At 48.6% G+C, this 16,839-nt stretch overlaps 1 protein-coding gene across 1 annotated transcript in view; it reads left to right on the top strand.

Moving 5' to 3' along the window:
• Hhipl1 (HHIP like 1) overlaps positions 1 to 16,839 on the top strand; it is a 34,004-nt gene that overhangs the window by 11,318 nt on the left and 5,847 nt on the right. The window contains exons 5-7 of the mRNA XM_045155060.1: positions 810 to 936; positions 3,204 to 3,349; positions 9,158 to 9,239. Of these exons, the coding sequence (XP_045010995.1) occupies positions 810 to 936; positions 3,204 to 3,349; positions 9,158 to 9,239 (355 nt within the window). The remainder of the gene's footprint in view (positions 1 to 809; positions 937 to 3,203; positions 3,350 to 9,157; positions 9,240 to 16,839) is intronic.

Below are 16,839 nucleotides of genomic sequence, written 5' to 3'. Positions count from 1 at the left end.
CCTCCCCATCCTTCCCCGCCCCGTCCTCTCCCACCCCATCCTCTACCCTCCCCCGTCCTCCCCGTCCCGGACCCGGATCCGCCCCCCTCCGTCCTCCCCCACCGCATCCTCCACCCACCCCCCCCCCGTCCAGGACCCGGCTCCAACCCCACCCCTACCCAGTTTCCCCAGATCTCCCCCAGCCCCCTACCCGAACCCCGTTATCCTTCTCCCCGTCCCCCAGCCCTACCCCACACCGTCCCGACCCGAATCCGTCCTCACCTCATCGCCTTCTAACCTCCGCCCCGTCCCCCATCCCCCGGGACCTTTACCCCCCACCTACCCCGCCAACCCCCACCCCGGATCCCCGACCCGAATCTGCCCCTGACTACTCTCCCATCCCCTACCCCTGACCGGGAACCGTCCCCACCCCATTCCCCGAGGACCCCACAACCCCAGTAGCCCCCACCAGGTCAGCCCTCCGCCTGCTGCGCGAGACCCAGTCTTCCACCCTCCTCCACAACTTAGTTATCTCCGACCTCTGATCCAGGCTTTGCGCTCCTTCTGGTGACCGCTTTTTGCCTCTCTCCAGCCATCGCCGTGGCTCTGGGGCCCCTCCTAGTAACTGTCTAGGACTTCCTCCCCTGACTTCTTCCCCACACCCCTAAATGCACCCTGTCCCCTGTCCTGCCCGCTCTGCGCGCAGCACCTCCTCCGAGTGCGCCTCCGCGGGGTGGCTCAGGCAGGGGTCCCTTCCTCTGGGCCTGGGGAACGACTGTCCTGACGGGTGCAGAGCCAGGCAGGCTCACCCGTGTCTCCTCGCTCCACAGACGATACGCTCCCGATTTTCGCCTATCCACACAAGTTGGGCAAATCTGTCACAGGGGGCTACGTGTACCGAGGCTGCGAATACCCCAACCTCAACGGTCTCTACATTTTCGGTGACTTCATGAGCGGGTAAGTGCCAAGTGGCCCATGCACCCAGTGCCCAGGCTGCTCCTTGACTGGAGCGAGTGAGCAAGAGAGAGAGAGAGAGAGAGATGAGAATGATGAGAGTGTGTGTGTATCCCAGTGCACACTTTGTCACGGTGAGCCCAGGCAGAAGTAAACAGGCTCCTCCACACCCAGGGCCACCTCACTCCTGTGGAAGCCAGAGCCTGTCACGGTGCTGACTGGCGGGACCAAGGAGGCCTTGCCCACCCCATCCTAGCCACAGTTGGAAATCCCTTGTACAGTTAACAGATTAGGAAACTGAGGCCAGAGAGGACAGCGAAGCCACTGTTCCGGGGAGAATGGGGCTGGCCTGCTGACCAGGCCCGGCCAGCATGGCCTGTGGAGCCTTGCCACCCTGCTCCCATGCTCACCCCAGAGCTACCCCCGCCAAGGCCACAGTGTGTGTGTGAGGCAGGCATGAGTAACACCCTAGATAGGGTGGTGGTGGGGGGTGACATACTTCCTAAACCTGTTGGGAATCAAGTTGTTCTCAGAGTTTATGGAGATCCACTACCACCCTATAGTCCCATTGTAAAGAAGAGAAAACTGAGGAGCAGGGAGGACCTGGGAAGAGATTAACCGTGCAGCTGAGGTGGCAAAGTCTGCATCCGCCCCCCCCCCCACCCCCATGCCACGCTGACTTGTATGACCTTGAGCCAGTTCCTTCACCTCCGAGCTGCCCTTTCTCACCTGGAGAATAGACCTGGTAACAGCACCCACATGCCAGGGGCATGCCGGGATGGAATCCACAGTATTTAGAAGCGATTTAGAGTCTGGCCCGGTGGTGCACACCTGTGATCCGAGCAAGAGGGAGGCTGGAGCACGAGGATCTCACGGGAAGAGCTCACCAGGCTGCACAGTGACACCTTGTCTCAAAAGGAAGAAATAGGGAAAGGAAATATGACTGGTCACACGCAGGACACAGTAGCTATGGCTGGTCACGTTCAACGCAGAGGACCGCAGCTCCCACTCTGGCCTCTCCAGTGCAGGAACCTAGAGCACCTGGTGTCTCCGGAGATAAGGAAGCCTGAGGCTTGCGGGGGGCTAGGACGTCATACCTCATCTTTTGGGGTTGTATATGTGATGCATGCGGTGTGCATCATGAATGCGTGTTTGCTCCTCCCCACTCTGCCCCCTCCTTGGAAATAGCATAGATACAGCCTTTGTTTTTTACCTGGGCTCGCCTTCCTCAGGAGTGGCCAACTCAGAAATTCACCTAGTTTTGCCAGCATTTCCCAAGTCCCTCTGCTTGGTCCCGAAGATTATACCAGAGCCAGGGCATCTTGCATGGTCATCGAGACCAAGTCAGGCCATGCTGTGTTCAGGTGGGACAACTTCAAAGAGATGGGGTAGCTGGCACTGGGAGCCAAGTGTAGGGGACAGTGAGGAGGTGCTTCACAGAGGAAGCAAATCTAAGCAGCGTCTGGAGGTATCTGTACGTACCAGCCAAACAGGAGGGAGTATGGGAGAGAGTGGTGGGCTGCTAGGATGCCCAGCTCCTTGTCATGCTCTGAATGAGAGGCAGCCCTGGCAGATGTGCAGAGTCCTGGGCTTCAGTCTTGGCTCTGAGCAGAAGCCAGCTCTCCAAAGTGCTTTGTCTCCTCCTGGCTAGGGGTCTAAACTGAGCTGAGGGGCAGGAACCCAGCTCATCTTGCTTTTGTGTTAATACTTCCTTATCACTATCTTGGAATTCTTAGTGACCTTTTGGACAAAGTGCCCTGCATACTCACTTTGCACCTCACCCTGCAATTACATGTGGTCATGTGCAAGTATGGAAAGGTGGTGGGTGGGTAGATGGATGGATGGATGGGTGGATGGGTAGGTGGGTAGATGGATGGGTGAGTGAGTGAGTGAGTGGATGGATGGATGGGTAGGTGGGTAGATGGATGGGTGAGTGAGTGAGTGAATGGATGGATGGATGGGTAGGTGGGTAGATGGATGGGTGAGTGAGTGAGTGAATGGATGGATGGATGGGTAGGTGGGTAGATGGATGGGTGAGTGAGTGAATGGATGGATGGACGGGTAGGTGGGTAGATGGATGGGTGAGTGAGTGAGTGGATGGATGGACGGGTAGGTGGGTAGATGGATGGGTGAGTGAGTGAGTGAGTGAGTGGATGGATGGACGGGTAGGTGGGTAGATGGATGGGTGAGTGAGTGAGTGAGTGGATGGATGGATGGGTTCTCCTGTGCACCATTCCAGGCATGACTTCACTGCTCATCTTCCTTTGCAGGCGACTGATGTCCCTCCAGGAGAACCCTGAGACTGGCCAGTGGCAGTACAGTGAGGTCTGCATGGGCCACGGACAGACCTGTGCATTCCCAGGCCTCATCAACAACTACCACCCCCACATCATCTCCTTTGGGGAGGATGAGGCTGGTGAGCATCCTGAGATGGCTCCATGCTGCGGTCCGTGCCCAAGGCTGGTGCTTCCTTTCCCCATGCTTCCAGCCCCTCATGTGAGAGATGGAGCTCAGGCCCAAGTGACTTTCCTTTTTTTTTTTTTAGTATTTTATTTTTATTTATTTGTTTATGAGAGAGAGAGAGAGAGAGAGAGAATATGGGCATGCCAGGGCCTCCAGCCACTGCAAATGAACTGCAGATGCATGTGCCTGCTTCAGCAGCTGGATAACGTGGGTCCTGGGGAATGGAACCTGGGTCCTTTGGCTTTGCAAGCAAACGCCTTAACCACTAAGCCCTCCCTCCAGCCCCCAAGATGACTTTCATGCTGGAGAGGGCACACTCTGTGGGCTTGGCAGCTTGCCCATGCATCCTTGGGTCCACCTTACCATCTGTTTCGTTGTCTGGGAAGTGGGATTAGTGACCAGCTCCCTTGCCTGTGGAGTTGCTGGGTGCGCTGTAGAGAGCTGATGGGCCTGGGGACATAAGAGTCACCATTGTTAGCAGGAAGGACTTGGAATGTAGGATTGCAAGCAGGTAGGGGAAGATCCTCCTCAGAGACCTCCACTGTTGTAGGTTCCTGATGGCAAACACATGTATGCCTTTGAGGGATGCCACCTTGTCGTTTTAGAGAGGACAGACGCAGCTTTCTTGCCTGTTACTGGACAACTCACTCGTGGACTTGTGTCCTCAGTGCAAGGAACAGAGAGGGGAGGGGAGAGGAAGAGGGGCCACGGAGGCTGGATCCCATTCCAGCCTCTTGTCTTTGTCCTTGGCCCCAGATTGTTCCCTGATGAAAGGCTGGGTGGGGGGGCAGAAGCCTCCGGTGCATACTTGTTGCTGTTTCTAGGCAACGCCCACCCGGGGCCTTTATGGGTATTCCCTGCGGGGCTCAGTGCCCAGAGCGCCCGAGACCAGATCTGGGAAACCTTTGTTGAACCGACTCTCCCTCCTCCTACATCATAATCTGAACTTCCCAAAGGGTAGCCCACCCCAGCCACAGCCGCAAGCTCCCTGGGCCCTTGGAAGCCCTTTCTTTTGGACAGTAGTGTAGGGGGGAGGGGGGACTTAATTTAGAAGCAACCTCCCACTCCAAATGCAGGGCTTTGAAGAACCTTTCCTTCAAAGTGTCTTTTGAGTGACACTGAGTGACAGGCAGCCTGGAGGAGGCGCCTGTGAACCTGCCAGCCCAGGAACAGCTTTGGGAAGTATTAGTGCCAAGGCAGAGACAGTGTCTCCTGCTCCTGCCCGCTAGCTGTGCTTTGGACATGTGCCATGGCGAAACAAGGAGCTCTGCTGTCCCTGTGACCTGCAGGAGTGTCCACGGCGTAGAGACCAAGGGGGCAGGACCAAGCTAGGCAGACTTGGTGGTGCCATGGACACCCTGGGCCGGTAGAATAGGCCTGCCTCACCCGTGTTACTTTCCACGTGGAGAAACGGAGGCTGACTGTTCTCATCCAGGGTTGAGGGCAGAGTACTGTGCCCTCCCAAGGACATAAGTTATGCATTGTTGGCCAGATAAAGATGGAGAAGGTCTGGAGAGATGGCTTGGCGGTTGGGGTGCTTGCCCGCGAAGCTAAAGGACCCAGGGGTGCTTTCCCAGGTTCCAGGTTCGCTTCCCCAGGACCCGTGTGGGCCGGATGTACTTGGGGGTGCATGTATCTGGGGTTCATTTGTGGTGGCTGGAGGCCCTGGTGTGCCCATTCTCTTGCTCTCTCTTTCTCTTCCCTTTCCTATTTCACTCTCTCTCAAATAAATAAATATAAATAAAATATTTTTTAAAAAGGTGGAGAAGGGCATTCAGGCTGAGGGAGCAGCATGCTTGGAGCCTCAGTTCTCCAAGAGGAGACCGTGGCTGCTCCCAAGGCCTTTGCAGAAAGAGGCCAGAGGAAGCAGGGGATGACTCCGAGTCACACAGCAAGTCCGTAGCCACACCTGTGACTCCGCACTGGGGACAACTTGCCAGGGCTTACATCATTGCCACCCACCATGGGGGCCTGCGCGCTGGCCCTCACTGCCCTCGTGAGGGGTTGGCGCTCCTGTGGAGGGCCGTGGTCTTCTCAGGGACCCCCTCCTCATGCTCCAGGCACAGCTGGGTTCACCCCAGTTACACAAGTCACTCCTGGAGGGTCTCCCCCTTGAGGAATCGACCTTGCCTCTCCGATCCCACCACAGAGAGACCCCCTGAGCGTGCCTGCCTGGAGGGATGTGCTTCCCTCCAAGTTCCTACCTCTTGTCTGCTGTTGCCTCTCTGGTGCTCCCTCGGTGCTGGGAGAGCTCTCCACTACCCTCTTCTAAGGACCAAGGTCTTAGTGCGGCTGTGGCTGGGACATGGATCTTCAGTCGGTGTGCACTTGACTGCTGAGTTCTGGGCCTGGCTTCACCATGCACCAGCAGCTGTGTGACCTTCTCTGAGCCTGTTTTCTTGCCTATTAGGTGGGAAGAACGCAGGCTCCTTTCTGGACCATGGGTGCCTCTGGCGGCAGGGGCTGGGGTAGGGCGAGGGAGAGCGTTCCCCAGAATGACTTCGTAGCACCGACACTAATGCCCTGAGGAGTGAAGGGAAAGGCTTAGAGCAGAGCCACCCCAGAGCTGCTGGGCACCACAGGCTATGTGGGGTTCAAACTGGAGACTCTTGACCAACTGCTCTTTAACTTTGCCTGGGTTGGCCCACTGGGCAGTGGAAAGGCCCTGGCCTCAAGCGTTGACAGGGCCCAGCCCCAAGTAACAACGAGAGCCAATAGTGCCCAAGCGTGTACCATAGCGTCTTAATCATGACAGCCCTGAGTCATGCCTTTTTTTTTTGGTTTTTCGAGGTGGGGTCTCACTATAGCCCAGGCTGACCTGGAAGTCACTATGGAGTCTCAGGGTGGCCTCGAACTCACTGCGATCCTCCTACCTCTGCCTCCTCAGTGCTGGGATGAAAGGCGTGCGCCACCCTGCCCGGTGACCCCATGTTTTTATGTAATGTAGTGTGTGTGCGTGTGTGGGTGACATGGGGTAGGGTGACACCTGACACTCTTTCACCAATAGCCACGGAAGCTCACCTTCAGTGGCCTGTGCAGAACACTGAGTGTCCTGGTCCACTGCCCCTCTGGCTGGTCTTTTAAAAAAAAATTTTATTTTATTTTATTTTTTATCTTTTCACAATTTTTATTGACATTTTTCATGATTACAAAAAATATCCCATGGTAATACCCTCCCCCCCCGCACTTTCCCCTTTGAAATTCCATTCTCCATCATATTACCTTCCCATCTCAATCATTCTACTTACATATATACAATACCAACCTATTAAGTACCCTCCTCCCTTCCTTTCTCTTCCCTTTATATCTCCTTTTTAACTTACTGGCCTCTGCTACTAAGTATTTTCCTTCTCACGTAGAAGCCCAATCATCTGCAGCTAGGATCCACATATGAGGGAGAACATGTGGTGCTTGGCTTTCTGGGCCTGGGTTACCTCACTTAGTATAATCCTTTCCAGATCCATCCATTTTTCTGCAAATTTCATAACTTCATTTTTCTTTACTGCTGAGAAGAACTCCATAGTACAAATGTGCCACATCTTCATTATCCACTCATCAGCTGAGAGACATCTAGGCTGGTTCCATTTCCCAGCTATTATAAATTGAGCAGCAATAAACATGGTTGAGCATGTACTTCTAAGGAAATGAGATGAGTCCTTAGGATATATGCCTAGGAGTGCTATAGCTGGGTCATATGGTAGATCAATCTTTAGCTGTTTTAGGAACCTCCACACTGTTTTCAACAATGGCTGGACCAGATTGCATTCCCACCAGCAGTGCAGAAGGGTTCCTCTTTTTCCACATCCCCACCAACACTTATGATCATTTGTTTTCATGATGGTAGCCAATCTGACAGGAGTGAGATGGAATCTCAGTGTAGTTTTAATCTGCATTTCCCTGATGACTAGTGACGTAGAACATTTTTTAGATGCTTATATGCCATTCGTATTTCTTCCTTTGAGAACTCTCTATTTAGCTCCATAGCCCATTTTTTGATTGGCTTATTTGATTCCTTATTATTTAACTTTCTGAGTTCTTTGTATATCCTAGATATTAATCCTCTATCAGATATATAGCTGGCGAAGATTTTTTCCCATTCTGTAGGTTACCTCTTTGCTTTAGTCACTGTGTCCTTTGCAGTGCAAAATCTTTGTAATTTCATGAGGTCCCAGTGATTAATCTGTGGTTTTATTGCCTGAGCAATTGGGGTTGTATTCAGAAAGTCTTTGCCAAGACCAATATATTGAAGGGTTTCCCCTACTTTTTCCTCTAGCAGTTTCAGAGTTTCAGGTCTGATGTTAAGGTCTTTAATCCATTTGGACTTAATTCTTGTGCATGGAGAGTGGGAAAAATCTATTTTCATCCTTCTAAAGATACATACCCAGTTTTCCAACACCATTTGCTGAAGAGGCTGTCTTTTCTCCAATGAGTATTTTTGGCATCATCTTTATTGAATATCAGGTGGCTATAGCTACCTGGACTTACATTTGGGTCCTCTATTCTGTTCCACTGATCTACATGTCTGGTTTTGTGCCAGTACCACGCTGTTTTTGTTACTATCGCTCTGTAGTATAGGTTAAGATCAGGTATGGTGATACCACCAACCTTATTTTTGTTACTCAGTATTATTTTAGATATTCAAGGTTTTTTGTGATTCCAGATGAATTTTTGGATCTTTTTTTTCTATTTCCATGAAGAATGCCTTTGGAATTTTGATGGGGATTGCATTAAATGTGTAGATTGCTTTTGGTAAGATTGCCATTTTCACAATATTGTTTCTTCCAATTCAGGAACAAGGGATGTTTTCCCACTTCCTAGTGTCTTCTGCAATTTCTCACTTGAGTGTTTTAAAGTTCTCATTGAATAGATTCTTTACTTCCTTGGTTAGGTTTATTCCAAGGTACTTTATTTATTTATTTATTTTTTTGGATGCAATTGTGAATGGGAGTGATTCTCTGATTTCATTCTCTGTGTGTTTGTTGTTAGCATATATGAAGGCTACTGATTTCTATGTATTTATTTTGTATCCTGCTACATGGCTGTAGGTTTTTATCAGCTCTAACAGTTTGCTAGTAGAATCTTTAGGGTCCTTTATGTATAGAATCATGTCATCTGCAAATAATGATAACTTGATCTCTTCCTTTCCAATTTGTATCCCTTTTATTTGTGTCTCTTGCCTTATTGCTATGGCTAAGACTTCCAGAACTATATTGGCTGGTCTTTTAAAAATTATTTTTATTTTTTATTTTAATTTTTTTCCGAGGTAGGGTCTCTCTCCTGAGTTTCCTTACTGACTCCAGAGTGTGCAGGCTTATGGTCTCCTCTGCAGGACTTGTGTTACAGGTGTGGGTGACCACGTCCAGCTGTTTACTTTGGATCTAGATTCAAGTTCTGGTGGTCTCAGGCCCTCATGCTTGTGCAGGAAGCCACTGAGCTACCTCTCCAGCCCCATTATGTTCATTTTAAAGAGGACAAGCCACACAAGCCTGCAGTACACCAAGAAACAGTTGGTGGGGAGCTGGGCCCTGAGTCCGCATTGAGCCTAGCGGCGTATGGCATGAACAGGCAGGGAGCAGAGTGGCTCCGGGTGGAGGTGAGGTCGGGGTGGGCAGGCATCACGATGGAGGTCCCTGGGATAGTGCTGTAGATGGTGAGGGTGTGTCAGGCTCCTCCCAGAGCCCAAGTGGAAGCTGGGATGAGGCAGGGATGGCCTGCACCATGTTCAGGTAGCCTGTTCACTTCTGCCCTTCTCTGTCCCAAGGGGAGCTGTACTTCATGTCCACAAGTGTGCCCAGTGCCACAGCTGCACACGGAGTCATCTACAAAGTCATTGACCCCTCCAGGTGAGTCCTTGCACTGACCCCACACTTTGTAAGGCACTTGTTCCATTTCTTCACCGCCCCCCCAAGTGGAGAAAATTAATTATCTCTATCCTCCATCCCTCTCCCAGCCAGCCTCTCACCTCACCTACTTCACTTCTTTAAAAAAATATTTTAGGGCTGGAGGGATGGCTTAGCAGTTAAGGCATTTGCCTGCAAAGCCAAAGGACCCAGGTTCCATTCCCCAGGACTCACGTTAGTCAGACGCAGAGGGGGCACACGTGTCTGGAGTTCGTTTTCAGTGGATGGAGGCCCTGGTGCACTCATTCTCTCTTTCTCTCAAATAAATAATAATAAAAACATTTTTTTTACATTTTATTTTTATTTATTTATTTGAAAGAGAAAGAGAGGAAGAGAGAGAGAGAATGGGTGCACCAGGGCCTCCAGCCAGGGCAGACAAACTCCAGACACATATGTCACCTTGTGCATTTGGCTTATGGGGGTCCTGGGTAATCGAACCAAAGTCCTTCGGCTTTGCAGGCAAGTGCCTAAACCGCTAAGCCATCCTTCTAGCCTCTGCTTCATTCTTGGCATGAGGTCACTTCCTTGGGACCAGGACCATACACAGAGCCACTTCTGTGTGTAATAAGTTTTCTCATCCACCCATTTTATGGGGGGGGGGCATAAATGAGTGCAAAGATAATAGTGACAGGCCAGGGTCTGAAGCGCCCTGCCCTAAACTCCTGGTGGCCTCCAGGGACTTTGCCCCAACTTACTTGCCTGCCTGGACCTGTCTCCATTGCCCTCGCTCAGCAGTAGACTCACCCAGCGCAGTCCTGTCTCTCACCTGCATGAGTCTTGAGGACTAAGGCTCTGTCTTCTCATCCCTGTTATGGCTCTGCAGAGCAGATAGGGGTGTGTTTGATGAATGAATGTGTAACGGGCTCTCTAGAATGCTTTTCCAGCTCATATGTTTTTGCTTTCCTACCAGTGAATCAATCCACTTATCCTGAACTTAGTGACATACTAGGTTTGGAGAAGTCCTAAAACGTTTATTTCACTTTTAAAATTTATTTTATTTGAGGGAGGACGAAGAATGGGCATGTCAGGGCTTCTAGCCACTGCAAACAAACTCTAGACACATGTGCCACCTTGTACTTCTGGCTCAGGTGGGTACTGGGGAATCAAACCTGGGTCCTTGGGCTTTATAGGCAAGCACTTTAACCACTAAGCCATCTCTCCAGCCCCTGTTCCACTTTTTAAAAAGTGGTTTTCTGCTTTATAGTGTTCTCTAAAGTCTCTGGAACTGAGATGTCTGAGGGGCATTTTCTCTTCCGGATGAACCTTCCAGGAGGGATGATGTGTTTTTTATTCTTTGCTAGAAAGACATGTCTCTCCCACAGCCAGAATTGACCCCAGTATTGTTAAAGCTATCTGTTTTTAAAGTGCAGAATAGTTTCACTTACCCACTTGTAGATTTTTTCTTTCTTTCTTTCTTTTTTTTTGGGGGGGGGTTTCAAAGTAGGGTCTTATTCTGGCCCAGGCTGACCTGGAATTCACTATGTAGTCTCAGGGTGGCCTTGAACTCTCAGCAATCCCCCTACCTCTGCCTCCCAAGTGCTGGGATTAAAGGCGTGTGCCACTACGCCTGGCACCAATCCCATTTTTAAAAGACTTTTAAAAAAATATTTTATTTATTTATTTGAGAGACAGCAAGACAGAGAAAGAGCAAGCAAGAGAGAGAGAGAGAGAATGGGTGAACCAGGACCTCCAGTTACTGCAAATGAACTCTAGACACATGCACCACATTGTGCATCTAACTTACATGGGTCCTGGGGAATTGAACCAGGGTCCTTTGGCTTTGTAGGCAAGTGCTTTAACCACTAAGCCATCTCTCTAGCACCTCCAATCCCATTTTTGTGAGATGGTATCTCAGATAACCCAAACTGACTTCAAACTGGCTGTATAGCTAAGAAAAACCTTGAATTCCTGACCTCTGATTCCTTGGTGCTGGGCTTACAGTGCTGTACCACCACGCCACTGTGCCTGGCTTTAAATAGTTTTAGATTTACATACATGGATTTCCAAGATGTCTTCTGCTGATACCATCGTCGTTATCATTTATTACTGTGGAGCATGTTTCAACTAATAAACTCAGAGTGGCACATTACTATTAACTAAGCTCTACTGACTTTGTTTTAAAAAAATATTTTGTTGTTTATTTTTATTTATTTATTTGAGAGCAACAGACAGAGAGGGAAAGAGGCAGAGGGAAAGAATGGGTGTGCCAGGGCCTCCAGCCACTGCAAACGAACTCCAGACGTGTGTGCCCCCTTGTGCATCTGGCTAACGTGGGTCCTGGGGAATCGAGCCTCCAACCGGGGTCCTTAGGCTTCACAGGCAAGTGCTTAACCATTGAGCCATCTCTCCAGCCCGTCTTTGATTGTTTTGAGACAGAGTCTTGATATGTCGTCTAGATTGGCTTCAAGCTATCCTCCTCTGTCAGCCTCATCTGTGATTACAGGGACTGCCAGTGCGTGGCAGCCATGGTAGTCTCTCGGCTTTTCTGAAAGACTCATGTCCTTTCCTTTGCATGTGTGTGCATGTATGCGTATTGTACAGTGTGTGTCGTGTGCTGTGTGTGGTGTGTGCACATTCGTAGGCAGATGCATTTGTCTTTCTGTTGTTGCTCATCTGCACGTTTCCTTGAGATGGGCTCTTCCATTGTTCAGGCTGGCCGAGCAGTGACCCCAGTGATTCTCCCGTCTCCACTCCCTGCAGGACGGGGGCTATAGGCCTGTGTGGCCCACACCTCGCTCTTTATGTGGGCGTGGGACTTGAACCCAGGGAGCACTGGGCCCTTGTGGCTGGGCGGCAAGCCCTCTTACCCGCTGGTCTGTCTTCTTAGCTCCCTGTGTGTCCTCTTCCTTCTCCCTTCTTCCTCTTTCCCTCCCCTCCTCATGCTCTCATGTGGCCCAGGCTGGCCTCGAACTCCATGTGCAGCCAAGGAGGGCCTTGAACGCCCGATGTGCCAGCCTTCCCCTCGAGTGCTCCCAGTCTCTTTCATGCCCTTCCTGTCCCGGGACCCCATAGCACAGCCTTATAGCACCTTGGCTTCCTCTGGGCCCCAACCTGTGGAGCCAGCTCCTCAGACTTCCCTTGCTCACTACATTTTACTTATTTAATTATTTAATTTATAGTGGTTTTTCGAGGTAGGGTCTCACCCTAGCTCAGTATGCCCTGGAATTCACTGTGTAGTCTCAGGGTGGCCTCGAACTCATGGCGATCCTCCTACCTCTGCCTCCCGAGTGCGGGGATTAAAGGCGAGTGCCGCCACGTCCGACTACATTTTATGATTTATTTTTTAAATCACGACTCACTGAAGTTCAAATACATGAATCAATGACATAAATTTTTATCAGAAAAACTGCTAGCTCCCTCTCTCCATGCCTCTGTCCTGGTGTCCCTGTGGTCCCATCATCCCTCGAGCCTTGTGTTCGGACCACACTCGGCCTTGTTCCCTTCCTTGTTTGTCTGCCTCTGTTTAACTGTTTCCACTTGGCAGCCTCACCAGCGAAAGGATGGTCTCGGATGCTTGGTCATGTCTACTGAGTCACTCAGCTACGACCTCCCACTGTTTCTAAAGAATGCTTCTCCAAGGACGCATCGCTCGTGCTGAGCACCCGAGGTCTACCCGATGTTGCCTTGGGTGCGCCAGGGCCTGTGGCCTCTGTGCTGCCCTCTCCTCTTGGCTCACTGTGCGGACAGAGGGCGCCCAGCAGGACCTAGGTGTCCTTCTGCTCAAAGTCCTGGGGCTAGGAGGCGGAAGTAGTATGCTTCCTCCGTCTCCCTAATCTTCCTCCCTGTATTTTTCTGTTTTGGAATAAGTGTGTCTTCTGACACCCCACACAGACAGCTTAGAGACCCAGTAACAAACATTTGGAAAATGAAAAAGGAGAAGGAGGGCTAGGGAAGAAGGTCACCCCTCAGTGAATAAACAAGAACCCCTGTGTTTTATAGTATGTCTCCCACTTTGTCATATACATTTTGTTTGTTTGCTTTTTGAGGTAGGGTTTCACCCTGGCTCAGGCTGACCTGGAATTCACTATGTAGTCTCAGGGTGGCCTCGAACTCATGGTGATCCTCTTACTTCTGCCTCCCAAGTGCTGGGATTAAAGACATATGCCACCACGCCCAGCCTCATATACAATTTTTTTTTAGGTTTTATTTTTTCTCAATTTTTATAAACATTTTCCATGATTATAAAAAATATCCCTTGGTAATAACCCCCCCCCACTTTTCCCTTTGAAATTCCATTCTCTATCATATCCCCTCCCCATCTCAATCAGTCTCTCTTTTATTTTGATGTCATGATCTTGTCCTCCTCTTATGATGGTCTTGTGTAGGTAGTGTCAGGCACTGTGAGGTCATGGATATCCAGGCCATTTTGTGTCTGGGGGAGCATGTTGTAAGGAGTCCTACCCTTCCTTTGCCCCTTACATTCTTTCTGCCACCTCTTCCGCATTCGACCCTGGGCCTTGGAAGGTGTGATCGAGATGTTACTCAGTACTCCAGTCACTTCTTTCCAGCACTATGATACCTTCTGAGTTATCCCAAGGACACTGCCATCATAAAAGAGAAGATTCTGTACCCAAAGTGAGAGTAACGTTAATATAAGGGTATGGATATTAAGAGAAGTGCTTACTGGGCAGTTTGATAAGCACAGTATATACATTTTTCCAGGCATCAGCAGATGTTACACCCCCAGGGCTCATGACTACCCCTGTTTTAAGTTTTCAGTATCAGGGATGTATTCCCCCCATGGAGCGGGCCTCCAGTCCAATTGGAGGGCAGTTGGTTTCCACCATGACAGAGGTGCCACTATTGCACCCGTTGGCTCATTTGTCCTGGCTGGCCAATTATTAGGCTTTCAGTGTCCTCTGTTGAGTATCTTCACTGGTGGTATCTCTTTCTCCCATTGAACTACATGTAGAATGGCTTCTTCCAGCTTTCTGTCAGCTGGTCTACATGGAGAAGGTTATCAGCTCAGTTCCAGTAGGATTTCTCAGTGGCCTTGCAGCCCAAGTATGTGGAGTCTTCAGCAATAGGGTCTTACCATCTATTTCTGGTGGGAAACCAAGGGCCTTGGCAATGGCCTATAATGTTTTGGGGGCATCAGGGACTTCCCTGGCCAACAACTCACTGGAGGTATCCCATCCCTGGCACTGAAAATTTCTAACAACGATCTATGGCTCCTGAGTGTTTCCATTGTCCAAAACCAGAGGATTCCATATGATTTATTTGCATCCTCTAAGATTTTGATTAGCCCTCCCTCCACCTTTCTTTTACTCAATCTCTTCCCCTGACCTCACTTTGGGCCTTTCCACCCCTGTTAATCTGTCACAGTTTTAATGAATATTCTGTTTCCTAAATACTAAAGTTAAATTTAAGCACCTTCTATGTAAAATAAAATACAAATAGAAGGAGGAAAATAAAAAAGGAACATGAAAAAGGAAACATATGTATAATAAGCAAATAATAATGATCAGTGCATGCAGTTTTTGTTTCTGAAATAGATGAGGCTTAGACTGAACTCCACTTTAGATTTGCAATGGCTGCCTATCACTGGAGGGTAGGCCATATAAATCAAGGAAATCATCCATTTCTTTCAGATTTTCATACTTTGTGGAGTAGATGCTTTTATAGTATGTCCCTATGATTTTTTTGAATTTCTCTGAAATCTGTTGTGATGTTACCTTTTTCTTCTCTAATTTTATTAATTTGTGTCTCTTCTCTCTTTCTTTTGGTCAGATTTACTAAGGGTTTATCAATCTTGTTTATCCTTTCAAAGTACCAACTCTTTGTTTCATTAATTTTTTGGATTTTTTTTTGTTTCTATTTCATTAATTTCTGCCCTAATCTTTATTTTTTCTTCCCGTCCACTGATTTTTGGTTTGCCTTGATCTTCTTCTTTTTTTTAAATATTTTTTATTTATTTTTTTTTCGAGGTAGGGTCTCACTCTAGCCTAGGCTGACCTGGAATTCACTATGTAGTCTCAGGGTGGCCTCGAACTCACGGTGATCCTCCTACCTCTGCCTCCCAAGTGCTGGGATTAAAGGCATGCGCCACCACGCCTTGCTGCCTTGTTCTTTTTCCAAGGCTTAAAGGTGAAGCATTAGGTCGTTTACTTGTGACCTTTCTAATTTCTTAATATAGGCACTTAAAGCTATAAATTTACCTCTTAGAACTGCCTTCATTGTGTCCCAGAGATTTTGGTATGTTGTGTTCTCATTATCGTTTGACTCTATAAATTTTCTGATTTCCTTCTTGATTTCTTCATTGACCCATTCATTGTTTAGTAGTATATTGTTTAGTTTTAGTTTCCATGATTGTGTGTATGCTCTATAGCCTTTCTTGCTATTGATTTGTAGTTTAATTCCATTGTGGTCAGATAGAATGCAAGGAATTATTTCAATTTTCTTGAATTTGTTAATATTTGCTTTGTGTCCTAATATATGGTCTATTTTAGATAATGTTCCATGTGCTGCTGAAAAGAATGTATATTCTGTAGCATTTGGATGAAATGTCCTGTATATATCTGTTAGGTCCATTCCTTCTATGACCTCATTTAGTCCAGATGCCTCTCTGTTTATTTTTTCCCAGGATGACCTGTCAATTGATGAGAGTGGGGTGTTAAAGTCACCTACCACCACTGTGTTTGGTGTTATCTGTGACCTTAGTTGTAATAGTGTTTGTTTGATGAATTTAGGAGCCCCCATGTTAGGTGCATATATGTTTAGGATTGCAACATCCTCCTGTTGGAGTGTGCCCTTAATCAATATAAAGTAACCTTCCTTATTTTTCTTGAGTAACATTGGACTGAAGTCTACCTTGTCAGATATTAGGATAGCAACCCCTGCTTGTTTTCTAGGTCCATTTGCTTGAAATACCGTTTTCCAACCTTTCACCCTAAGATAATGTCTATCCTTTGTAGAAAGGTGAGTTCTTTGGAGACAACAAATTGTAGGATCCTGCTTCTTAACCCAGTCTGCAAACCTATATCTTTTCGCTGGGGCATTGAGGCCGTTGATATTAAGAGATATTATTGAAAGGTACGTGTATTTATGTTTGCCACTATGTAGTCTCAGGGTGGCCTCGAACTCATGGTGATCCTCTTACTTCTGCCTTCCAAGTACTGGGATTAAAGACATGCGCCACCACGCCTGGCCTCATATACAATTAAAAAATATTTTTTTTATTTGTCTACTTGCAAGCAGAGAGATAGAAGAGAGACAGACCAAGTGAATGAGCATGCCAGGGCTTCCAGCCACTGCAACTGAACTCTAGATGCATGTGCCACTTTGTGCATCTGGTTTTACGTGGGTCCTGGGGAATAGAACTCCGGCTGTTGGTTTTGCAGGCAAATGCCTTAACTGCTGAGCCATCTCTCCAGCCCTCACATACAATTTTTTATACATTTTGTTTCTCTGTTTGCATGTGTGTATGTGGATGTCTTTGCACCAGCACGTGTGTGGAGGTCAAGGGAAGACTTTGAGGTGTCTGTGCCCCACCTTCTTTGAGACAGGCTCTCTTGCTGCTGCAAACCACCTGCCAGACTGCAAG

Source organism: Jaculus jaculus, chromosome 7, assembly GCF_020740685.1.
Source record: "Jaculus jaculus isolate mJacJac1 chromosome 7, mJacJac1.mat.Y.cur, whole genome shotgun sequence".
Lineage (NCBI taxonomy): Eukaryota > Metazoa > Chordata > Mammalia > Rodentia > Dipodidae > Jaculus > Jaculus jaculus.
Note: the sequence above shows the minus strand (reverse complement) of the source record. Positions and strands in the feature narration are given on the sequence as shown.